At 41.2% G+C, this 24,249-nt stretch overlaps 7 protein-coding genes, 1 long non-coding RNA gene and 1 pseudogene across 12 annotated transcripts; 5 read left to right on the top strand and 4 right to left on the bottom strand.

Annotated features, from left to right (window-relative positions):
• Positions 1 to 34: 34 nt before the first annotated feature.
• Positions 35 to 1,203, bottom strand: LOC110177112 (uncharacterized). Its single transcript, XM_020943656.2, has 2 exons — positions 815 to 1,203; positions 35 to 760 (listed from the first exon to the last, which is right to left on the bottom strand). The coding sequence occupies exons 1-2, from the start codon at positions 930 to 932 to the stop codon at positions 165 to 167; spliced, it is 714 nt and encodes a 237-aa protein (XP_020799315.2). The 5' UTR covers positions 933 to 1,203; the 3' UTR covers positions 35 to 164.
• A 1,612-nt stretch (positions 1,204 to 2,815) lies between these two features.
• LOC110177251 (uncharacterized) lies at positions 2,816 to 7,395 on the top strand. 3 transcript variants are annotated; one of them, XM_086826266.1, is made up of 3 exons: positions 2,816 to 3,739; positions 3,794 to 4,836; positions 6,947 to 7,395. In XM_086826266.1, the coding sequence occupies exons 1-3, from the start codon at positions 3,622 to 3,624 to the stop codon at positions 7,298 to 7,300; spliced, it is 1,515 nt and encodes a 504-aa protein (XP_086682392.1). In that variant the 5' UTR covers positions 2,816 to 3,621; the 3' UTR covers positions 7,301 to 7,395. The 3 variants fall into 3 exon arrangements, with proteins under 3 accessions (XP_086682392.1, XP_086682389.1, XP_086682390.1); XM_086826263.1 differs by lacking the exon at positions 6,947 to 7,395 and having other exon boundaries at positions 3,431 to 3,739; positions 3,803 to 4,906; XM_086826264.1 differs by lacking the exons at positions 2,816 to 3,739; positions 3,794 to 4,836 and adding an exon at positions 6,272 to 6,626 and having other exon boundaries at positions 6,681 to 7,395.
• Positions 7,396 to 7,878: 483 nt separating this feature from the next.
• On the top strand, positions 7,879 to 9,040 carry LOC110177114 (uncharacterized). The gene is made up of 2 exons (XM_020943658.2): positions 7,879 to 8,157; positions 8,212 to 9,040. Exons 1-2 carry the CDS (start codon positions 8,040 to 8,042, stop codon positions 8,940 to 8,942), a joined length of 849 nt encoding a protein of 282 aa, XP_020799317.2. The 5' UTR covers positions 7,879 to 8,039; the 3' UTR covers positions 8,943 to 9,040.
• A 101-nt stretch (positions 9,041 to 9,141) lies between these two features.
• On the bottom strand, positions 9,142 to 9,860 carry LOC110177113 (mitochondrial import inner membrane translocase subunit Tim10B pseudogene; annotated as a pseudogene). The gene has a single exon (XR_015270243.1). The product of XR_015270243.1 is annotated as a mitochondrial import inner membrane translocase subunit Tim10B pseudogene (transcript).
• Positions 9,861 to 10,087: 227 nt separating this feature from the next.
• On the top strand, positions 10,088 to 13,387 carry LOC110177109 (uncharacterized). Its single transcript, XM_020943654.2, is given in 3 exon segments — positions 10,088 to 10,421; positions 10,667 to 11,776; positions 11,779 to 13,387. Coding segments are annotated over 3 exon segments (2,625 nt in total). The 5' UTR covers positions 10,088 to 10,231; the 3' UTR covers positions 13,104 to 13,387.
• Positions 13,377 to 16,238, bottom strand: LOC110177108 (arrestin domain-containing protein 17). The gene is made up of 4 exons (XM_020943653.2): positions 16,007 to 16,238; positions 15,173 to 15,328; positions 14,183 to 15,031; positions 13,377 to 14,074 (listed from the first exon to the last, which is right to left on the bottom strand). Exons 1-4 carry the CDS (start codon positions 16,119 to 16,121, stop codon positions 13,920 to 13,922), a joined length of 1,275 nt encoding a protein of 424 aa, XP_020799312.2. The 5' UTR covers positions 16,122 to 16,238; the 3' UTR covers positions 13,377 to 13,919.
• A 243-nt stretch (positions 16,239 to 16,481) lies between these two features.
• On the top strand, positions 16,482 to 20,875 carry LOC110177145 (PAX3- and PAX7-binding protein 1). 2 transcript variants are annotated; one of them, XM_020943722.2, is made up of 9 exons: positions 16,482 to 16,843; positions 16,924 to 17,231; positions 17,849 to 18,089; positions 18,157 to 18,339; positions 18,459 to 19,121; positions 19,182 to 19,730; positions 19,795 to 19,987; positions 20,047 to 20,373; positions 20,435 to 20,875. In XM_020943722.2, exons 1-9 carry the CDS (start codon positions 16,624 to 16,626, stop codon positions 20,484 to 20,486), a joined length of 2,736 nt encoding a protein of 911 aa, XP_020799381.2. In that variant the 5' UTR covers positions 16,482 to 16,623; the 3' UTR covers positions 20,487 to 20,875. The 2 variants fall into 2 exon arrangements, with proteins under 2 accessions (XP_020799381.2, XP_086682388.1); XM_086826262.1 differs by lacking the exon at positions 16,482 to 16,843 and having other exon boundaries at positions 17,096 to 17,236.
• Ufl1 (UFM1 specific ligase 1) lies at positions 20,783 to 23,828 on the bottom strand. The gene is made up of 5 exons (XM_020943724.2): positions 23,641 to 23,828; positions 22,568 to 23,568; positions 22,019 to 22,493; positions 21,266 to 21,924; positions 20,783 to 21,102 (listed from the first exon to the last, which is right to left on the bottom strand). Exons 1-5 carry the CDS (start codon positions 23,724 to 23,726, stop codon positions 20,963 to 20,965), a joined length of 2,361 nt encoding a protein of 786 aa, XP_020799383.2. The 5' UTR covers positions 23,727 to 23,828; the 3' UTR covers positions 20,783 to 20,962.
• LOC147644565 (uncharacterized) lies at positions 21,820 to 24,166 on the top strand. Its single transcript, XR_015270244.1, has 3 exons — positions 21,820 to 21,932; positions 21,995 to 22,512; positions 22,581 to 24,166. It is a non-coding gene; the product is annotated as an uncharacterized LOC147644565 (long non-coding RNA).
• The last annotated feature ends 83 nt before the right edge of the window (positions 24,167 to 24,249 follow it).

Genomic DNA, 24,249 nt, shown 5'->3' on the forward strand with positions numbered 1-24,249 from the left:
TATCTATCATTTTGTTATTTATATGCATATAGAATTTTATTTATGATCGCCAATTTATTAAAATTTCACAGATTAATTATAATTAGAATTTTTAATTGTCCGAAATTCAATTCATTATAAATTTTGGATAAAATATAATTTCATATTCCGCTGAAAAGGATCATCTACTTCTTGGACTTATCACCTCCCTTTTTGCATTTCTCAGCCTCGGCCATCTTTTTGCATTTCTCCTTCTCGGCCATCTCTTTGCACTTCTTAGCCTGTTCTTTCTTCTTCTTTTCAGCTTCTTTCTTTTTTGCTTCTGCGGCCATCTTGTTGCATTTCTCCTTCTCAGCCATTTCCTTGCACTTCTTAGCCTGTTCCTGTTCCTTCTTTTTCTTGTCGGCTTCTGCCTTTTTCTTCTCTTCTTCTGCCTTTTTGGCCGCTTCCGCGCACTTCTTCTTTTGTTCCATTTCTGCACACTTTTTCTTTTCAGCTTCTTCTTTCTTCTTTTTATCGGCGTCCTTGCCGCCTTTGCACTTATCTCCGCCACCGGCGGACATGGTAATCTGCTTGGTCAGGCTGCCGACATCGTCCTGGTTCTTCTTTTCCTCCTTTAACCAACGGTTCTGCTGAAGCTCCAGATCGTTCAGGAATCTGCGTTGCATAGGATTGGCGAGGGTGGCAGACTCTTGTCCCTGGACATGGATAACACCGACAGAGCCATCCTCCAGTTTCTTGGGAGAATCATTGCGGCGTCCAAGGCGTTGGTCTTGGATGCCTACACCAGCAATGGTATCATAACCGAATGCACTGCGTTGACAAAAATACTCACCTGCATTCTTGAAATTGGCCAAATGATGAGAACGAACCAAGAAGCGTGGACGCATGACTCGGGTACGAAGGCAGTCCTGAGCGCATCGTCCAAAAACAAGAGCGGATTGCTTAAACATTTTGTTTAGATAAATTTGTTTCCAAAACTCAAGAAAAATTAAGAAAAATTTAAAATTAGAAATTTAGAAGAGGCCTTGGAAGTAATAATTTGGAACGTTAGATGTTTTCAGTGCTGAAAGCAGTTGAATACTGAACTTTTAGAAACCTGCTCGCCTGGACCTAGAAGTTGAATGACAGGAGGGTCATGGCATTTTGGGATTATATTTAAAAAAAAATAGAACTGGGCTCCAAATTTCGAGCTGGAAACCAAAGAGAAGTCGTGAGTCATAGCTGTGGTAGGTGGAAAATTTTTCATATTAGGAATTAATTAGGGAAATAAATTGAGAATAAAAAAAAAATCATCAATTCTAACAAGAAAGGAAGCTAACTTCCGCACGCCGAAGTTTATATACCCTTGCAGATAGAACTTCTATGAATAGGAATCCATACAATATAAATTATATATATTTGTGTTAAAAAACAATGAAGTAATACCTCCTTTCATTTCATTCACCAATACATATTATATTTGCAGTTTTACATTCACAGATTTGCATTTTTCCTCTACATCAAGCGATCGTTTGTATGGCACCTATATGATATAGTCGTCCGATTTTTATGAAATTTGCCACAAAATTTAAGACTTATATAAAATGGCTATACCTCAAATTTGATGAAAATCAGCTGAAAACTAAAAAAGTTATACATTTAATTGTATTAATTTCTCAATCGTTCCTATGGGAGCTATATGATATAGTAATCCGATTTTCATAAAATTTTACACAAAATTTTAGAATATGAAATGGCTATATTACAAATTTGATTAAATTCTGTTGAAAACTAAAAATGTTATCGCCACCGCGATTGTCAGTCTTCCGACAACAGCCACCGCCATTCTCATTCCTCTCAAATTTCTCGATCGTTCCTATGGGAGCTATATGATATAGTCGTCCGATTTTCATAAAATTTTACACAAAATTGTAGAATAATATGAAATGTCTATATCTCAAATTTGATCAAATTCTGTTGAAAACTAAAAATTTTATAATTTTTTTTGTAAAACTTTTCCGATCATTCCTATGACAGCTATATGATATAGTCGTCCGATCCGGCCCGTTCCGACATATATACGAGTGAGAGTATATAGAAGACTAACTGCAAAGTTTCATTCAGATAGCTTCAAAACTGAGAGACTAGTTTGCGTAGAAACGGACAGACGGACAGACGGACAGACGGACAGACGGACATGGCTAGATCGACTTGGCTGTTGATCCTGATCAAGAATATATATACTTTATATAGTCGGAGGTGCCTCCTTCACTGCGTTGCAAACTTCTGACTGAAATTATAATACCCTGCAAGGGTATAAAAATATTAATAAGTCAGCTCCAAAGACAAGCTGTTAGTTTTTTATACGAAATTTATTCATATCATAATCATATGATAATAATTAATTTGTTAATGAAATTTGAATAATACTATTTTAAAGTCGTATCACTCAATCAATAATTCGTTTTCAAAAGTATATATATTCTTGATCGGATCAGACCAGATCGAACAATAATATGATATAGGTATTATAGAGGTATATACAAACCTCAGCGTGCTAAAGTTGGCTTTCGTTCCTATATTAATATAATATAGTAATTGCCGTGGACAGCTTTCTCCCGCTCTCTCTCTCTCTCTCTCTCTCTCTCTCTCTCTTGCTCTGCTTCTTTTCCTTTCGGTATGTCTAGCTCCCTCTAAGTATCTGTCCCGATAACACTTTCGCTTTACTCTCTCTGCATTTCTCTAGAGTTATCTCTTTCTCCCTTGCTCTCGCTCTCGCTCCCACTTGCTCTGTTCTCTTTACTCGGCAACTATAAATAGAGGCTCAGCCGTAGCAGGTAACTCAGTGTGTACATGGCCTTCTTACTGATTACATGTAGTCAAAGTGAAGTGATAGTGATATTGATTGCGATTCCCTACATCTGGATAATTAAGAAGAAGATCACTAAAAAGGATAACCGTGTGTTTACTGCGGACTTACCGCACTATAATAATACTATAATAATTATACCATGTGTATAGATGCTATAGAAGGCCTGATCTTATTTAGAATCAGCTGTGCTAGCTATGCACTTAATTACTTTATTGCCAAGGACCCCATTGCTTAATATTAATTGAGAACGATACATCAATTTGTATTATTTTAAAAATTAAAAGCCTAATATAAATTATTCACGAATATTAATATTACTCTTAGGGTAGCTTCAAAACTGACCCTTACTTCAACACTAACTTTTGCTACGTTATTAGGGTATTACATTTGCAGTCAGAAGCTTGCAACGCACTGAAGGAGTCGTTTCCGACATTTTAGAAAATTATAATTTTTGTCATATCTTTTACCTTTATTTATCTTGAAAATACCTATATGTGATCGAAGAAGTCAATAGGAAGTGTGGATATCAATCCTAAATGCGAACATGTTTCGTTTCTGCCTTGTGGATTGTTCTTTCAATAAAGGAAATATGGACCTAGTCCTATTTAAATCACAACAGACCTTGACACTTAAGTCAGTTAACTTATAAAATCAAGAGTAGTTTAGTATAGTTCAAAATTCGATTGTTTCGGGGTTGAACACAAGATCGTTCCTCCTGAACAATTTGTTCAAAATTTTTTTTAAATTTCTTTTTTCTAAATTTTGTTTTTAATTGTTATTTGGGGAAAATGTTTAAAAAATCTGCTGTTGTTTTTGGACAATGCACGAGAGACTGTCTTCGCAGCCGCGTCATGCGTCCCAACTTTTCGGTTCGTTCGCATCATGTGGCCAATTTCAAAAATGAAGGTGAGTATTATTCTCAACCATGTGTATAAGCTTTCAATATGTTTTCTGGCTTAGGAACTCAAGATCATTCAAGAGGCAAAACACTGGAGGATGGTGTCGTCGGAGTAATCTATGTCCAGGGACAAGAGTCTGCCAATCTCGTCAATCCGATGCAACGCAGATTCCTGAACGATCTGAAGCTTCAGCAGACTCGCTTGTTAAAGGAGGAAAAGAAGAACCAGGACGATCTCGGAAAACGTATTACCATGTCTAATGGGAGTAGTGACGCAGATAAGGAAAAGATGTGCAAAGAAATGGAGCGAAAGAAAAAAGCTGAAAGGGCCAAACTGAAATGGAAATGCGTCGAATTGGCAGCCAAGGATAAATGCGCTAACGATCAACTGAAGAAAGACTGCGTAAAATTGGCCGCAAGGGAGAAACGCAAGGAAGCAGCCAGAAAGAAAAAAGAGGAAAAGGAAAAGAAAGAAATGAAAAAGAAGTGCAAAGAAATGGCCGAAGAAGCAAAAAGGAAAGAAGCGGAAAGGAAAGAGGAAGAGAAGAGGAAAGAAATGCAAAAGCAGTGTCAGGAATTGGCGAATCGGAAAATGTGCGCCAAAATGGCCAAAGAAGATGCAAAAAAGAAAGAGGCGGAAAGGAAGAAAGAGGAAGAGGAAAATAAGAAAAAAGAATTGAAAAAGCAGTGTGAGGCATTGGCGGATAAGCAGATGTGCGCCAAAATGGCCGAAAAAGAAGCGAAAAAGAAAGAAGCGGAAAGGAAGAAAAAGATAGAGGAAGAGAAGAAACAAGAAGAGCTGTGTGAGAAATTGGCGGAAAAGAAGCTATGTGCAAAATTGGCCGAAGAGGAAGCAAAGAAGAAAGAAGAGGAAAGGAAGAAAAAGAAAGAGGAAAAGAAGAAAAAAGAAGAGATGTGTAAGAAATTGAAGGAAAAGGAAGCAAAGAAGAAAGAAGCGGAAAGGAAGAAAGCGGAAGAGGAAAAGAAGAAAAGAGAAGAGCGGTGTAAGAAATTGGAGGAAAAGGAGGAATGCGCAAAATTGGCCGAAAAGGAAGCAAAGAAGAAAGAAGAAGCTAAATGCAAGGGCTCAGAGGAAAGCAAAAAGGGCGAAGATAAATCCAAGAATGATGGAGATGAAGAAGAATAAAAGATTATCTTAAAGTTATATTACATAATTTATGGTTTTAATTTCTTAAAGTCCCCCTCCCTTTAGATAGGTTTATCAGATTATTCAGAATTTAAAAGATCCAAAGGATCTTATATGTATATATGAGGTGGCCTTGTAGAGTATTAAAAAAATTTGATTGAATTCTCCATTACTAAAAATGGATAAAGTTGGAAGAATAGTTTTGCAACTAATCTATAAACATGTTAAAAACAAACATAAATAATAAATAATCTTGGTATTTGTTAGATTTATAAATCTACAAACTTTATTATATCCTTGAAGGGTATTATAATTTCAGTCAGAAGTTTGCAAAGTGAAGGAGTCATCTCCGACCAAGTAGTATATGTATGTCGGAACGGGCAGGATCGGACGACTATATCATACAGCTGCCATAGAAACGATCGAGAAAATAATACAATTACAAATTATAACTTTTTCAGTTTTCAATAGATTTTTATATAATTGTAGATATAGCCATTTTGTGTTATTCTAGTATTTCGGATTTATTATTATAAAAATAGAACGACTATATCATATAACTGCTATACAAACGATCATCAGATATACAAGAAAATATAAAAAAATCCGACTATAAAACTGTAAATATATATGTATATAATATGCAATATAGGTGAATGAAATGCAATTAGGCACTATTTTATTATGATTTTACAATATATATTTATAATTTATATTGTATTAATTCCTGATGATCGAAGTTCAATCTGCAAGGGTATATAAACTTCGGCGTAGAGAAGTTAGCTTAGTTATTTCGAAAATATAAAAAAAAAATATTTTAATATTTCGTTATTAATTTATTAGGATTTTAATGGCAAATCCCAAAATGAATTTGGCCCTTAAAAATATGTAAAATATTGTGATTACTTTATATGATAACTTTTTGAATAAATCAAAGCCACAAATGTAAAAATACCCAAAACTCACGAACAATTTTGTTGTTGTTTATTAATTTAAAATATTTATTAATATTTACTGATTGTAAAAATCAATTTAAATTGTTATTACATTTACAGTTATTTTTTACTAATAGTTTAACAATTAAACCTTTACATATTCTTATACATTAACGGATCGCAGATATATTATAAAGTATTTCAATTTTGAAAAAACTTAAACCACAGAAATTAACTTATCTTCAAGTAAGTTAATATATAGCATATATAATAATAAGTTAATATAATAAGTTAATAAGTTAATATATAGCATATATAATATAAAGAAGACTATTTGCAAATAGATTTATTTAGATGGCTGAAAGACTGAGACTGCTTAGAAACGGACAAACGGACAGATATATAGTTATGACTCGATCAAGTTGGCTTTGATCCTAATTTGGTTGGAACTGAAGTTCATTTCATGGCAAACTTGTGGCTAAAATTGAAATACCCATATTGCCCCATCCGGGCTATAAAAGTTTACTTGTACAATTGAATCGTTTGTTAAAATCAGTATTCGACTTCCCTCGGAGCTGAACACACGTTTTCCTCCTGAATTATTAGTTAAAATTTCTTTCAAAAATTTTTCTTCAACATTTTCTCTTCCAAATTTTTGTCTTTCTTTTCGGACAACAAATTTTTTCCTAAACAAAATGTTTAAGCAATCGGTTGTAATTCTTGGACGACGCACAAAGGACTGTCTTTGCAGCCACGTCGTGCGTCCCAACTTCTTGGTTCGTTCTTATCATTTGGCCAATTTCAAGAATGCAGGTGAGTATTTTTGTCAACGCAGTGCATTCGGTTATGATACCATCGCTGGTGTAGGCATCCAAGACCAACGCCTTGGACGCCGCAATGATTCTCCCAAGAAACTGGAGGATGGCTCCGTCGGAGTTATCCATGTCCAGGGACAAGAGTCTGCCACCCTCGCCAACCCAATGCAACGCAAATTTCTGAACGATCTGGAGCTTCAGCAGAACCGTTGGTTAAAGGAGGAAAAGAAGAACCAGGACGATCTCGGCAGCCTGACCAAGCAGATTACCATGTCCGCCGGTGGCGGAGATAAGTGCAAAGGCGGCAAGGACGCCGATAAAAAGAAGAAAGAAGAAGCTGAAAAGAAAAAGTGTGCAGAAATGGAACAAAAGAAGAAGTGCGCGGAAGCGGCCAAAAAGGCAGAAGAAGAGAAGAAAAAGGCAGAAGCCGACAAGAAAAAGAAGGAACAGGAAACGGCTAAGAAGTGCAAGGAAATGGCTGAGAAGGAGAAATGCAACAAGATGGCTGCAGAAGCGAAAAAGAAGGAAGAAGCTGAAAAGAAGAAAAAGGCAGAGGAAAAGAAGAAGAAAGAACAGGAAAAGAAGTGCAAAGAGATGGCCGAGAAGGAGAAATGCAAAAAGATGGCCGATGCTGAGAAATCCAAAAAGGGAGGAGATAAGCCCAAGAAGTAGATGACTCTGTTATAGCGGAACATAGAATGATATATATTATCCAAAATTTATAATGAATCAAATTTCGGATAATTAAAGATAAAAACTTCATTAAAGCCTTGCAAATTTATTAAATATGCGCTTCAAGTTCAAATTCTATACGTAAATAATAAATAATAAATTCTTTAAATTTTATTTGGGCAATAATTATTGACATTTTTTGTGCGGTCTACCTTATGTGGAAAATAGTTATGCTGTATATGATCGGAAAGAAACAATATTGTTCATCAGAACAGAATTCAAGAATTTCCTCGTGCTTTATTTTGCTGGTAAAAGGTGTATCTTTCCTGAACATGTTTTGAAAGCTTGTATTTTAGTACTTGTAAAATTAAATCATTTTAGAAACTATAAATTTTTGAAAATCTTTTTCCTTTATTTCGTTAATCCTGGAAATACCTATGCATATGTGATCCATAAGAAGTGTTGCGCTCCATGGATTAGAATCCTAAGTGCAAATAGCTTTCGATTCTAGTTCCAGTCCTATTTTTATTTTTTTTTTTATTAATTCACAACAGGCCATGACACGTATGTCAGCAAACTTTTCAGATCCCAAGCAATTTGTTACAATTCAGAATTCAATTGTTTCAGGGTCGAACACACGTTCGTTCCTCCTGAAAAATTTGTTCAAAATTTTCTTCAAAATTGTTTTTTCCAAATTTTGTTGTTTTTAATTTTGGTTGTAATTGTTTATCTTAAAAAAATGTTTATAAAATCCGGTTTATTTCTTGGACGATGCACAAAAGGCTGCCTTTCCAGCCACATCTTGCGTCCCAACTTCTTGGTTCATTCTCATCATTTGGCCAATTTCAAAAATGCAGGCGAGTATTACTCTCGTCCCAGTGTATGCGGTTATAATACCATTGCTGGTTTAGGCATCCAAGACCAACGCCTTGGACGCCGCATTGATTCTCCCAAGAAACTGGGAGATGGCTCCATCGGAATTATCCATGTTCAGGGACAAGAGTCTGCCAATCTCGTCAATCCGATGCAACGCAGATTCCTAAACGATCTGGAGCTTCAGCAGAACCGTTGGTTAAAGGAGGAAAAGAAGAACCAGGACGATCTCGGAAGCCTAACCAAGCAGATTACCATGTCCGCCGGTGCCAAAGATAAGGACAAGTCCAAAGGCGGCAAGGGTGATGACAAAAAGAAGAAAGAAGCTGCTGAAAAGAAAAAGTGCGCTGAAATGGAACTAAAGCAGAAATGCGCGGAAGCGGCCAAAAAGGCAAAAGCCGAAAAGAAAAAGAAGGAAGAGGAAAAGAAGTGTCAGGAATTGGCTGATAAGGAAATGTGCGCCAAAATGGCCGGAATTGAAACGGATCCCTGCAAGAAAGAAAAAAAGGACAAGAAAGAAGGTAAAAAGAAAAAAAGGGTAATGTCACAGAAGTGCAAGGACTTAGCTGAGAAAGATAAATGTAGGAAATTAGCCCAAGAAGATGCAATGAAGAAAGAGATGGAAAAGTGCAAGGCTATGGCTCAGAAGGAGAAATGCAAAAAGATGGCCCTGGAAGAAGAATGCAAAAAAAAGTCCGAAGCAGAAAAATGCAAAAAGTTGGCCGAGGCTGAAAAATGCAAAAAGGGCGGAGATAAATCCAAGAAATAGATCACCATTAAAGTTAAACCGGTATATTACATTTTATTATGCAAAATTTATAAGTTATAGTGGCTAAAATTCGGATAATTAAAAATATTTAAACAAAATTATAGTGTGGAATTTTAATCAATAGGCGATTAACCCTAATGCGTAAGCATAGAAATAAAATAATTACATTTTTAATTTCAATTTATCGTATATACACATGCACGCAGTCTAAAATAAATATATATTTCTTGCTTTTATTAGTAAAAGCCAGAAACACTATTTCTCACATACAAATTTATGTTCTGCATCGGCCTGCGTTATTTTATTAGTGACTTAATGCTCCTCAGTAGCAGCATATCCAGGACGTGGGCCTGAGACTTCCTATTGCCCAGTTGCTATCGAGGAAAGGGACAGTGTCTTCTCTTAAATGGACAAGTTGCCAGCAGCTGTTGGCGGAGCTGGAATCAGCACCACTGGGGGAGCCACTTCTCGCACCTTGGGCTCCTCTCGTTGGTTCTCCTTCCTTTGCTGCTGTTCGGCTATCCTGGCTTTCTCTTTCATCTCCTCCATTCGCTTGGCATTCATAGTTGTCTGCACATCCACGTAGAAGGCCATCATGACCTGGTTGAAGCGAGCGAACTTTGTGACACACCTGTCCACGCACACGTCCTCGTGGCTGGTCAGGGCGCGATTGTTGAGATTATCGACGCATCGGCTGAAGCACATTTCTGTCACTTTGTTGTATAATGCAAGAAAATCCTTGAGATTGTGCATGTTGGAATCCATTTCTTGTGTTTCAAGTATGGTAGATTTTATAATTTCTAAGTTATGATCACGTTTGTGCTTAGAAAAACAATGATAAATATAGAAGGATTTCGAAAACCAATTTAAAATAGTCGAAATTATACACCAAATTGACAACAACGACAATGAGAGTGTTTTCGGTATCTGAAATCACCAGAATTTATATTAGAAATCCGGGGTATTTCCTTGGTGTTTTCTCTGGGTATTTCAAAAGCAAAGGAAATTCTAATTATGTTAATGTTAATGCTAATGTTAATGTTTGGATCTAAGAATATACATGGTTTATAAGATAAAAAATTACTCTTCCATTGCAATTCTTAAATGGTAAATATGTTAAAAAAAAAAAAACAAAACAAAAACATGCTTTTTTCGATCTCATCATCTGTAATGTAAACGTCAAATTCATATTCATATTTAGACTCAGTATTGTCTTTACACTGTGTTAGCCTTGTAGTTTGGTATTAAAATTCTCTGTATAAATTTTCGGCATATAAATTAAATTTAAAATGTTAAAAAGAGCCTCATTGGCTTTGAGCCAATACCCGGGGGCCTGCTTTCGTTCCTGCAACTGTTACAGGTGCATCCGGGCTTACCGACTAGTCAAGCTCAAGGAGAACCCGGAGACTGTTCAGAAATCGGACCAGGAATCACAGAAAACTCTGCTTAAGTTGCGTAACGAGTGGATTTCATGTATGGGTAAGTGACATTTTCATCCTTCAATCATCCAATTTCTGTAGTTGGTCCTAAAATAATATTCCCATTGAATTTGTCCTTCTATCTATTGTTATCCGTTTAAAGTAAGGACTTCTAAAGACATTTAAAATTCATAAAAAATCTATTATCAATACAAAATAATTATTTATTATGCAACCTCTTCTTAGTTAATTTAAACGAAAAGCACCTAGATCTGTACTTTTATTTCTCAACTTTTTTCTCAATAGGTACCGATACCGCCCCACTTATCGATCAGTCGTATCGGTGCCCGTCCCTGGGCGATCTCGAGTTGCAGCTGAAGCGGAGAATCCTGGAGGGAGAATGCCCCGACCTTGAGTCATCTAAAAACCGGGAATTTCTTCGTGAAGTCGCCAAGCACGTCGACGGATGCCAAGATGGGTGCGGCAGCATGGGCGAAAGTAATGGCGAGAACAACGGCGATTGCGAGAAGAAAAAGGGCAAGAAGAGTGGCAAGGACGGTGGGAAAAAGGGAGACGGGGAGGATGGTGACAATGGCGATGGGAGCGGCGAATGCGAGAAGCAGGGCAAGAAAAAGGACAAGTGTGGCAAGGACGAAGAAAATGGTGAAGGGGAGGAAGAAAAGAATGGCAAGAGTTGCAAGGACACAGAAAAGAAAGAAGATGAAGAGGATGATGACGATGTTGATATCGAGCAGATAGAGGCAGAGTGCGCGAAGGTGGCCAAGATGATAGAGACCCAAGAATTACGCAAAAGTTGCCAAAAAAGGGCCGAAAAGGCAATATGTGCGAGACTTGCACAAAAAGCCAAATGTAAGAAGATTGCAGAGACGGAAGCGGCCCAGAGAAAGGCTGAGGAGGAAAAGTTCTTGAAAAGCCTCAAGGAGTCACGAGGAGAAATCAAAAAGAAAAAGAAGGGCAAGGAGGGCGAGGAGGACGAAGAGGACGAAGAGGACGAAGAGGGCGAAGAGGATGAGGATGCCGAGAAGAGTGAAAAAGGCGAGAAAGGAGTGAAAGGCAAAGACGGCAAGAAGGGCAAAGGCAGTGAAAAGGGCGAGAAAGGCAAAGACGGCGAGAAGAGCGAGAAAGGCAAAGACGGCAAGAAGACCCAGAAAGACAAAGACGGCGAGAAGCCCGAAAAAGAAAAAGGCGGCGAGAAGAGCGTGAAAGGCAAAGACGGCGAAGAGTGCGAGAAAGGAGAAGACGGGGAAAAGGGCGAGAAAGGAGAAGACGGCGAAAAGGGCGAGAAAAGTAAAGACGGCGAAAAGGGCAAAGACGGCGAAAAGGGCGAGAAAAGCAAAGACGGCGAAAAGGGCAAGAAAGGCAAAGAGGGCGAAGAAGGCGAAGAAGGTGAAGAAGCAATGACGGTGAAAAGGGCAAAGGCGGAGAAAATGACAAAAGCGGAAAAAAAGGCAAAGGTGGCGAGAAGGGCAAAGGCGGTGAGAAGGGTAAGGGAGGCAAGAAGGGCGAGAAAGGCAAAGAGGGTGGAAAGAAACAAAAGAAGCCAAAGAAGCCGCCAACCGAGGAGGAGGTGCTAGAAAAACTCACAAAGCAGTGCCAAGAAATGGCTGACAAAGTGGAGTGGGAGAAGCGTGCCAAGATCGAGGCCATCAAGCGAGCCTGTCAGGAGGAGCTGGACCGGGAGCAGTGCGCACGCGAGGCCGCGGAGATTGCCAAGCAAGAGGAAGAGGATCGAAAGAAGGAGGAAGAGGAGACCAAACGAAAAGCCGAGGAAGAAGCAAATAAGATACCCGCAGAAGACATCGGCGCGCTCAGGAAAAAGTGCGCTGAGATGGCCGAAGAGGATAGGCAAAAGGCCATGGCCGCCCAGAAGAAGCTCAAGGCCATGGCCCAAAGGGCTAAGGCCGCGGCGGCCAAGAAAAAGTGCGAGCAGCTGGCTGAGCGCGAAAGGTGCCGCAAAGAGGCCGAAAAGCGGAAGGAGCAGAAGGATAGAGAAGAGTGCGCCAAGGAAAATTCAGAAGATGATCCTGAAAAATCAGTTGACGATGCATTACAGAAGAAAAAAGATGAGGAAAAGGCCAAGGAGGCAATATGCAAGGAATTGGCCGAGAAGAAAAAACCAAAGGAAAAGAAAGTGGACAAATGCGCCAAACTGGCCGCGGAATCATCTTCTGAAGACTCGCCTCCCAAAGATGGATCGAAAGAAAAATCATCATCTCCATCTGAGAAAAAAGAAGCCAAAGATAAATCTGAGCCAGAAAAAAAGGATTCCAAAGATAAACCTCCGCCAGAGAAAAAGGATCCCAAAGCTAAATCCCCGCCAGAAGAAAAAGATTCGAAAGCCAAATCTTCGCCAGAAAAAAAGGAAGCCAAAGCTAAATCTCCACCAGAAGAAAAGGATACCAAAGCTGCATCATCTTCGTCCGAAAAAAAAGACTCCAAAGCTGCATCATCTCCACCAGAAAAAAAAGATTCTAAAGATGCATCTTCTTCAGGAAAAAAGGATTCAAAAGACAAACAATCGAATTCCAAAAATATCTGGGCGGTATGCAAGAAGTTAGCCGAAGGGAAGTTGAAGCTCAAAAAGAAAAAGATTAAAGCCTTGAAGGCTCAGTGCGATTGCATACTTCAAAAGGAAAAACGCATGCGCGAAAAGCAAAAGAAAAAGGAAAAAAGGCTCAAGGAGCTCTGCAAAAAACATGACAAAGATAAACCCAAGAAATAGGGTTTAAATGACGCGATTAAACTGATCTTAAATCCGAAACCTCTTAAAGAACGGTTCCCAATTCTCGTTTCAAAATAATATCTGAACCGTGCGCCCCATTGCATATTGTGTTTAATTCCGATAATTGTGAGACATCAGTTTCCCAACCACTCTTTCTCGCTTACTGAAACAAAACATTGGAATGTTAAGCAGCACGTTGAGATTTACTATCCGGGATTTACAAATTAAATTAATTAAAAATCGGTGTCTGATACTAAATTAAATATTTATGTGTACAATTGAAACATTGTCATTTACATTTATTCTGTAATTTTTACCATTTTACAGCGTATTTTTTTTAAGATTTCAAATCCACAGTGGTTTGTGAGATTTTTGTATATATTGTGCGTATATAATTATATTGTCGCAATATAAAAATCTGGGTTTTATCATATTTAAAGTGTCACAGAATTTGCTGTGAATATGTGGCGCCTAACTGTATTCTACGCATTCTTCAATTGCATTTTTAAATTGATTTTTTCTTGTTTTATTGTACAAAATAATTACTTATATGTATATAAAACAAGATAAGAGAAAGATTAACCAAAGGGTATTTAAAGTTTTCCTTTAAAGTATTTGATTATGGAAACATATTTGGCTTTCGTTGTTGGACGGAAAGCTTTTGATTCAATAATAAATTCAAAGCCGAAACAAATTGAGGATAATTGAGAAAAATTCATAGGGTTCAACTTTGTTGCTATATCGCTTGGTTTGAATAAAATAGGTTGTTTGACCATAATAACAATATCATTGTGGATCGGCTTTGAGCAGATTTCTTTAGTGATTTGCTGGCGGTGCCGTGGCGTTATTAAACTGGAAAGTTGGGTAGCGAGGAGCGAAGGCTCCGTCACCGATGATCTGAGTATGTTCGGAATCATCACGTCCGGCAATGGTCGGTGCCTTATATTGGGTCTCCACAAACTGCGGTGGTGCTGTAAATAAATTATATTTTAATTATTTGAGTTTATAACAGAAGAAGAAAATATTTTCTACATTTGAATTATGCTTGGAAATCCCATAGTTCATAAATTTATACTCACGTATATTGGGATAGAGGGAACCACCGCCACCAGTGCTATCGGCCACATTCCAGCCCAGGGCACCGCCAACACCATCACCGGCCGGCGGTGGACTGGCCGGACTCACAGGCTGTGTTGGGGCCAGCGAGGGATCCTCGGATTGGACAGCAGCAGGAGCATCTGTGTACTGTGCTGGCGGCCTAACGCCCGCCAACGGAATGGTGCCTAAGGTGATGGGCACTTTGCCGGTAAGATTGCGGTGCGGACCGCTCACATCGCAATCCACATGCAGGTCATAATCCAAGGCGATAATTCCACAATTGAGGAGATTAGTTGGCGGCAGGGCCGGAATCTCAAGCTGCTGGGTAAACGTGCGCGACTCGCCGCCATTCACTGGGCCAACACTCAAGTTAGCTATGATCACCTTCGACTCGCGCTTCTCGCTGCGTGGCTGGTTTGTATGGAAGGTTACCAGCTTGCGCAGCTCGAACTTGACGGCAGTTAGATTTACATTACTGGCGTTATCCACCTCGCAAGTGATGGGAAGCACCTGACCAGAAACATAGCCCGTTTGCGGTATACTTGTGATGACGGACAACGGACCGGAGCGACAGCAGAAGCAGCAGAAGGATTTTTCCAACTCAAGCTTAAAGGGCTCCTTGACACGCGGATTGAGATTCAGATCGACTGGAGCAATCACAGTAAAGGCCATCTTCATGTCCTGATCGAACTTCCAGGGACGATCCAGGGTCACTTTGATGGTGTAGCGTACATGTCCGAATTCACCCTCGAAGGACGAGGGCAGAGTTGGCGGCAGAGCGCAAGTAAATGGGTACGTATGGGTGCCAGGCGGTAGCTCGGTCTCAGAGCCTATAAAAAAATGGTAATATCTATTACAAATTATTCATTTATAAAGCTACTAATAATGCTTAATTTGAGTAAGTAAAATTAAAGATTATCGATAAAGATTAATTAATGACGTTCCTTAATATTTCTGCATTTTATACTTACTGTTTTTGCCGCCGAGCAGATAGTACTGAATCTTAAAGTACTCCTCATGGCCCTTTAGCTGGGTTACTTCGTTCTCCGTCTTGCCCTCGCTAGTGGTCACATTCCGCTCCTCGGTCCATTCCGTGTTGGCTTCGCCCAGGAACCGGATGATAATGCCTGAAACAGGGAACAAGTGTCTAGTGCGTCACTGTCGCGTTATAATATTAGCTACAAATAATATGTAAAGCTTTCTGCCTCTCGCGCTCGCGACATGCCCAGCGGATGACATCATCGCCAACAGCCAGCATCGCTGCTCCCCATGTTTGATGGCCTCAAAATTCGTATGCCCTGGAATGTTTGTCACACACATAGGTCAAATAACACGACTCATTTAATAGATTACTTCTATATTTAATCAACTATTGGATACTTGAATGAGTAATCTTGTATTTCTTTTTACATTGCAGCAAACAATGGGAAAATTATCTCGAATGATTTCTACACAATTTACTTTCACTGATATTCCACTCACTTGAACCTATTAATAGTTTCTTATCGCCAAACGCCGAAGAGGAGGAGAAAGTGCACTTCTTTTCGGGGTTCAACAACCGTTAAGGTATATGTATGTGTAACAACAAGGTCGTTTAAAAACTATCCGCCCATCCCACTGTGGTGGGTGGTGGACCGGCTTTTGATGTCAGATAATGAAAACAAAAAAACATATTTGATATATATATATATAGCTGGATTTCATCACTGCCCCATGCAAAAATGTCGTCACACCTATGAGTAATAGGACGCAGCTGGTTTTTTAATTAAGAAATACTTTTGAAGTGTCCAACACAAAACTCTTACCTCGAACTTTTTTGGGCGAGTCGAAGGTGAATTTCACCTGCCCGTTGACTACCTGGCCAGCGTAATAGGTGTTCCACGGATTGTCCAACTGAACTTCACAACCTTTCAGGCCCATCGTTGAGATTCTATGGTTCAATTTAAAAGTAAATAAAGACTATTTCAGTCTGTTTTGAAACGTTCTTCGGTCGCCTAAGCTAGAGATGGAATAACTTTGACGGCATTATCAATTATATCGATAGCACATCACTATCGATTGCTATAAGACTATCGCGATGGTAGTGGGCCTGCTCCAGCGATATTATTTCAATTTGTCATGTTCTGAATTTATGATATACCAAAATGCTTTTATTTATGAATTTATTAGTGCGTAGTGTTTATATGTATATTGATTTTTTATTGGAAAACAAACAAAAATATAATTTCCGATTTGTATATATTTTTGTGACGTCCACTGTACTGCTTCATACCACCGGTCGTGACTCACGCTAACACACGCGAGTACTTAGCTCTAATAGTGCCATCACTATTACAATACGACAGCAAGAAGAAGTTTTGGCGAAAATTGGCTTTTCTTCAGAGTTTTCATTGATTAAACAACTCCCATTATCTTGAAGAAAATGTCGCTTTTTCGCAAACCAAAGAAAATCCAGCGTCGCGTGTTCTCCAGTAATGTTGACGATGACGAGGGGCCACCGCTGGATCCGGATGCTGAGATGGAGGCGCCTCCGCCGCCCGTAATATCCGGCAAGCGGGACAACAAAGAGAAGAGCCGAAAGCCTGCAAAGCCGCAGGAGGACAACAGCAAGCCCAAGGCGCTGCTCAGCTTCGCGGACGATGGTAAGTGTGCTCAAGACTCCCGATTACGGACTCCATGCAGAACCGTTCGAATCTATAAACAACCGCAACCCCTTTTTCAGAGGACGACGGAGAGGTCTTCCAGGTGCGGAAATCATCGCACAGCAAGAAAGTGATGCGCATGCTGGACAAGGAGCGGCGCAAAAAGAAGCGCGAGGAACGGGCGGAGAACAGCCTCGGACATCTGCTCGGTGGCGAAAATGGTAGTACACAGCATTTAGAGTCGTCCGGTGGCGCGTCTTCGGGGTCAGCTCAAACTCCCAACTCGAGCGCCGCTGGCAGATTTAGGAATACTGCCAGTGATCAGAGTAAAAGTAAAAAAAGTGATAATCATATGATCCAAACCGAAATACGCACAGACGACTTTGTGGTAAGGTTATTATTATTCAATTTCTTCTATTTCGCATAAATACCGTTTAAACGAAATAATTCAACATCAAAAAAAGAAAATTACACTTAAATTATTTAGATTTTAGACTGATTAGAATTAGCAAAGTACATCATTAGCTTGAATGAGTTTGTGTACTAGCTGTGTTTTTTAGCTTTAGCTTTGAGACTTTTGAAACCAAGATGTAGTCTCTTATTATGGCTTAGTTTCCCATTTCAATTATAACGTATCATCAGTGATGGGAAGTATCATTCCAGAGGTGAAATATGCTTCATAAAAATAGAATTTGTTCTATTTCCCTATATATACAATATACAAATATAACATTTATCATGTCGGATTTTCCTCTCAATATTTCTTATCAACTAAAAAAATATGAAGAAACCCATTTATAATATAATTTAAAAGTATTTTGCCAATAGCTAATAGGTTACTTCCCTAACTTAAGCAGTTACTTTGTCATCACTTCTGGTAATCCTTCCCACCACTGATAATAATGGCATGTCCTCCACTATAAGCAGCACGATTTATTTCAGCCGCACTCTAAACCTCTTGAGATTGCCCTAAATAACATAAATTTCGATTCCTTGTCTCTGCAGCTAGTAGTAAAGAAATCAGAGACACCCGAAGGAGTACTGAACGGTCGAGCTGCCCTATGTGCTGGGCGAGATGATATGAGCGACGAAGATGACCAGCAATCCGAGGATGGTGGTCATGATAAGTCACGCCACCGCTTCTCGAAGCCGGAACACTTAAAGCAGATGTTGGAGAGCGGTTCCATTCCGGATGCAGCTATGATACACGCTGCTCGAAAGCGTCGTCAGCGGGCCAGGGAACAGGGTAAAATAAATTCAGGTTTAAATTGTAAAAGTTATTAATTTTATGGTTTCTCAACCTCGAATTGAAGGTGCCGGCGATTACATACCTATTGAAGAGCCCAAGGAACCGCCCAAGCTTAGTACACGCCTGCCCTGCGAGGATGTGGAAGGTGATCAATCTGATGACGAGGAACGCATGAATATGAACGATATAACTGGGCGCAAGGAGCGCGAGGAGCGGCGCGAGCAGTTCTATGCGGTCGAGAATGATTGTATGTAGTGAGAAGAAGCCAGTCGGGTTTTCTGGTCAAAAATCTCAGCCAAGCCAGAGCTGCAGCTGTCCTATAATGTTAATCCTTTTTCTAACTAACCTCTATTCAATCCACTGCAGCCACCGACGAAGACTCCGACCGCGAAATGAACGAGTGGGAGAATCAGCAGATACGCAAGGGTGTCACCGGTGCCCAGTTGGTTCATGCACAACACGAAACCGTCCTGTCGCGCTTTATGATCAAACCTGCTACTCCAGCAGGAGGGTCTGTTGTGCACGATGACGCGGATGCTATGGCACCGCCTCAACAGTCCACCTCAACGCTGCTGGAACAGGCCTACGCTAAGAGCTCCCTCGATCGCGTCAATCTGGCGGCAGCTGTGCGGTCATCGACCAAGGCGAAGAAGGAGAAGGCTAAAGCAACGGCGTTGCGAACACCACAGGAGATCTTTGCTGCCATTCAGTCACGTCTGAGCGAGCTAAGGGAACGCTCGACCGATCACAGCGCCAGCATGGCCAGAATAAGTCTGGAACTGAAGTCATTGAAGCTCCAGCAGCTGGAGTGCCAACAAAATGCACCAACGGCGGCAGCCAAGTACAAGTTCTATCAGGAGGTCAAGTGCTACGTTAACGACCTGGTCGACTGCCTAGCCGAGAAGACGCCGATGATTAACGATCTGGAAAAGCGATCCCTGCAGCAATATGGAAAGAATCAACGGTATCTGGTTAATCGTCGCCGCCAGGATGTTCGTGATCAGGCCAAGGAAATTGCCGAGGCAGCAAGTAATACGGGTTTAGTATTTAAAAAACGGACATTTTTATAAATCCTTGGACTTTTTTCAGAGCCAATCTCCGCAGCTGCCCGTCGGGCACCGGAATACGAAGAGCAAGTTCGTCGCGCGGCCGAGCGGGAGGGTCGTAGGACACGTCGTCGATGTGAGCGGGAACGAAACGATCTGCTCTCCTCGCACCTAGATGGCATGTCCAGCGATGATGAGATCGCCGACCAGCAGCAGGAACAAAGCGTCACTTCTACCGCTCAAATGGAGTCACAGGCGTTGGAAACCTTCGAGGACGTCACCGATGAATTCTCAAAGGTCGAGCTGATTTTAATGAAATTCTACGCTTGGCGTAAAACGGACATGTCCTCCTACCAAGATGCTTTCGTAAGTTTGTGCCTGCCCAAGCTATTGGCGCCGCTGGTGCGCCACGAACTGCTCCTGTGGTCACCTCTGCTGGACGAGTACGCGGATATCGAGAATATGCGTTGGTATCAGGCCTGCATGCTGTATGCTTGCCAGCCAGATGAGACCGTAGACCAGCTGAAGAACGATCCGGACATCAATTTGGTTCCAGCGCTCATTGAAAAGATAATCCTGCCCAAGGTGACCGGTGAGTACCACCTAGAAATTGCTGGTTGGTTACTTCCGATGTTTATGATATGTTTATTCAACAGCTTTGGTCACTGAGTGCTGGGATCCCCTGTCCACCACACAGACGCTGAGATTGGTGGGTTTCATCAATCGTTTGGGCCGAGAGTTCCCTCTGAGCGGCACCAATAAACAGCTGAATAAGCTATTTGAGTCCATTATGGAACGCATGCGATTGGCCCTGGAGAATGATGTCTTTATACCCATATTTCCCAAGCAGTAAGTCAAGCATTTCCCCTTACTTAAATATTATGGTGATTCTTTTATTCCCTTTGCAGAGTGCAAGAAGCCAAGACATCATTTTTCCAGCGACAGTTTTGCAGCGGCCTAAAGCTTTTCCGCAACTTTCTTAGCTGGCAGGGAATTTTGGCAGATAAGCTGCTTCGAGAGCTTGCTATTGGAGCGCTATTGAACCGCTACCTTCTTCTGGCTATGCGCGTCTGCACGCCAAACGATGCCATCAACAAGGCCTACATCATTGTGAATACATTGCCCACGGTCTGGCTGTTGCCCAACAGCGAAACCCTCAAGAATCTTGAGCTGTTCATAGGATACATCAAACAAACTCTAGAAAGCTGTGATGCAAGCAATCCGCCAGTCTTTATGTAATAACTTGGAACTGATTTCAGGCAAGCACTTGAACTAACTTTTAATTTTTTTCAACAGGCAATCCAGCGACAAGGCCAAGCAGATACTTCAAAGACTTCATAGTATTTAGAAAGCATCGATCACTGCTAACAATTCAATCCTAACAATCAAATGAGCACAACCTACATATATCTTGTACTGTTAGCAAATCCTCTCATTATAAGAATTCGGCAAGTCTATGTACATATGTAAATCACAGGTCTGCTCGCTCAGTAAGACAATTTTATAAAACGAGTAAAGCTTGAGCTTACAAATTAAAAGTTGTACACAAAATTGGGAATTAGCCTGCCCTCCCAAACCAAAATCAATCTAGAAACAGTTTTCCTATAAAAACATAAAAACCTCTCAAGTGATAAAGTGTGGAACTCTCTTTTGTATCCTTTACTGATTGTATTTATAGGCGACTCTCGCGTGCATAGCAATAATAATAAAAAAAACTCAATTTATAAACTATAAAAAGGATAACAACTTGAAGAAAAATCTATTACAAAACCAAAAAACTAATTTAAATTGACTGAAATGCTTCGGGAAGAGAGCTTTGCTTGTTCAATCCGCCTTGGAGACGGAGGCGCGAGTGAAGTTTTGAGCCAGATCGATGACTTCCTTCTGCATCACCTGCAATTGTTCGAGGGCAGTCTTTGACTCGCTGCTATCCGACGATGCCTGTAGCACTTGCAGAACCAGATCTGAAATTAGATGCACAGAATCAATCAATTAGCATCGGTATGCAAAAATGTTTATATTTCAAAAATTTTAATTGAATTTAAAAATGATTCTATCCCATTTCATAGGCAAACCTGCATAAAAACCAAGTGAAAATCAAAATAAAGGCAAACAAAGCAAACTCACCGTGATAGCGGAGCAGCAAAGCATTCTGCGACTCGTTCAAGGACCCACGGATGTGCTGCAGAATCGCAGAGACGAACTTTCCGGAGGCGTGCAGAATGCAGCCGCTTACTGTGGTGAAGAGGATAAGTGCGGCTAAGTGCAACATCAACGCTGGCTCCTGGCACTCTAGCAGCTGTTCCTGCAGCTTCTTCTTGTGGTCAGCGATCAGCAGGCGATCCTTCTTTTTGTCCACCTTCTTGATGATCATGCTGCAGGTCTTCAGTACCGCCTCCGTGGCAAGCTCGAAATCATCGATCGTCCTGTTCAGCGCCTTATTTTGCTCCAAAAGGGCCGTGCGGTACTGGACATCGCATTCCTGCGCTAACTTATTGCGCTGATCCACATTTAGGTTTGAATTTTTCACAGTCAGATTGCACTCGCTGGCCACATAGAGGGAAAGTTCGTTGCTGATTTCATTACCCAAAGACTTGAGCAGATATTTAACCAACTGCGACTGGGTTTCCTGCGGGAAGAGCTTCAAGCCCTTCTCATACAGCCGTATGTCTATCAGCAACGTATTAATACGATCCTGAATGGCAGCGTGCGTTTGGCGACGATTTGTTTGCGGTGTAGCTTCAAACAGTTCCTGGGCACGTACCAGTGCTGCCTGATTGAATTGGCTAAAAGGGTAAGAGTTACAATTAGAGTCAAGAGCCAAAAACATTGAAATATAACTACTATCTAGTTTAGGCTAGATTAATTGTTTTAACATACTTCGTATACAATGCAGCAATGGGTTTGGCCAAGTGCTCCAATCCCTCCTCCTCCAGACTAGCAGTGATTAGTTTTACAATATCCGCAGTCTTGACCAGGGCCAATGGCTTCACAGTCTTCTTGTTTCCGGCACCACCACCACCAGCTGAGAAGCCAGCATCATCCTCGTCATCGCTGTCGTTCTGAGCAGCTGCTGCTCTGCCACGTAGATGCTTCTTCGTTGACTTGGTCTTGGTCTCGCGTCCCTGAGCTCCGCCGCCAGCTTTGCCCGAAGCTGCCTTCTTTCGTCGCTCATCTCTCTTGTCGATCTTACCATCATCCTCAAGATCCTGAGCAGAGGCATTACCCTTCTGAGCCAACGTTTTTTCTACAATGTGCTGCTGGTAAACGCCGCTGTCAATAGCCGTTTTCGCCTGGGCCTCAGCCAGAGCTTGGCAGGGCTGAACTAACTGCGTAAGATACGGTTGCGAGAAGACTAAAAAGAGCGAATTCAGGTAATGATTGCCTTTAACGATGGAACGAGACTACAATGACGGAAAAATTATTTACCGATGCTATCCAGGTACACAAAATTGCTGGGATTGCTATGCTTCTGGGCCATGATGGCGCCGAACACCTCCTCAATGTCCTCCTCCGACAAATTGGAGGGCAGAATGGTGGATAGATCCAGGTACTGCTTGGTGGCACTGCATTCGTTGAGCGCCGTGACCACCGTCAACTCCACCAGGCGTGCTCCAAGCGCAACACGCTTGAGAAAGAGGAACTCCTCACTGGGGAATTGCTTTCGGATATAGGACTTGGCATCCGAAATACCTAGCTTGTGTATGGCTTCGTATTCTAGGAAACTGTTCTGCTTGTAGAACGAGTTTACCCAGTCCGCTTGAGTCTTGGCATAGATCTGGGGCACATACTGGGCATTGGCCAGCTTGGAGGTCACCTGCCCCGCCGGCGAGATTTCGTCCAGAAGGGAATGAAAGATCTTCTCCTGTACTCCAATCTGCTGCAGAATTACAGCCACATTCGTGGGCCTGGTGATGGCGGCCAAGGCACCACGAATCTTCGCCTTGCAGCGCTGGATGTAGGCCTGCGTGAAGAACACCCGCGGATTGGTCGCATCCTGTCTGCCCTTGATGATCCTTCCCAAATGCTTCTCAACGACGTCCTGCTGCAGGAAATCCGACGGTAGGTCGAACTGGGAGGCCAACTCCGATATAGAGATCTCCCCCCTCAGCGCCAGTTTCTCGTTAATCTCCTGGGCAATGTGCGCGATGTACTCTTCATCAATAAGCTGCCCAAGCACGAGGTGCACACTTGGGTTTTCCGCCGCTATCCGCTCGGCCAAGCCGACGATCCGCGATAGATCCACGTTGAGCGTTTTGCTGACCTCCACCAAATTGGCACGACCTCCGTTCACATACAGCTCATCCTGAATTTCGCGCTCCAGGTGATCCGGTGTGATGTACTCTTTGCCGTCATTGGTAAACACCACCTCCAGCAACTGCTTCTCCAGCAGCAGCGTCACAATCTCCACACAATTCCGCTCGGAGAGCCTTCAAGCAACAAAATATGGAAAGTTTTTTGGTTAAATGCAAGTATTTAAGTTTACCGCCTCCGACACCCACTTTTGCAAGGTCGACGTAAGCTGCGCCTTCTGAAAATCGGCCGCCAGGCGCTTAATTTCGTCCCAATCGTTGCCCATTTTCGTCATCCAACAGAACAGTTACAAAGATAATCCACAATTCCAAGTGCAATGTGAAAAAAAAAACTTGAAACGTCAACAAAGTCCAGCCACTAGAGCTGGGGGAAATTCGATTTAATCAGCGATACTTTCGATTGCTTTGGTTTCCGTCGGTTATCGATGGGTTTTTGATGCCCGGTCTAAAAAGTATCAGTTTCAAAAAAGTGAAGCTAAAATGTATCCTATGAGACGAGTGCAAATATATATATATTTAACATCACACCATTCTGAATCAGAGTATGTGACTGGCATGTCATGTATTTGCTGCATTCCTAGCTTTCTGACCGAAAAGAAATTTAATCACCAGGTTCCATAATACAGCCCTTTTGATTATGGCTTTATTTATAATATTTTCATAAGATATAAGATTTAGTAAAGCAGAAAGAGATTATTATATCGATGAAATCTAATGATTTTATGTATACTGTATTTGATTAATGTGATGGAACCTCGAAGGATATTGGGCCATTTCCATCCTGTCCATTTGCCATTT

This window comes from Drosophila serrata, unplaced genomic scaffold (assembly GCF_035046125.1).
Source record: "Drosophila serrata isolate PLE 108 unplaced genomic scaffold, ASM3504612v1 contig_156, whole genome shotgun sequence".
Classification (NCBI taxonomy): Eukaryota; Metazoa; Arthropoda; class Insecta; order Diptera; family Drosophilidae; genus Drosophila; species Drosophila serrata.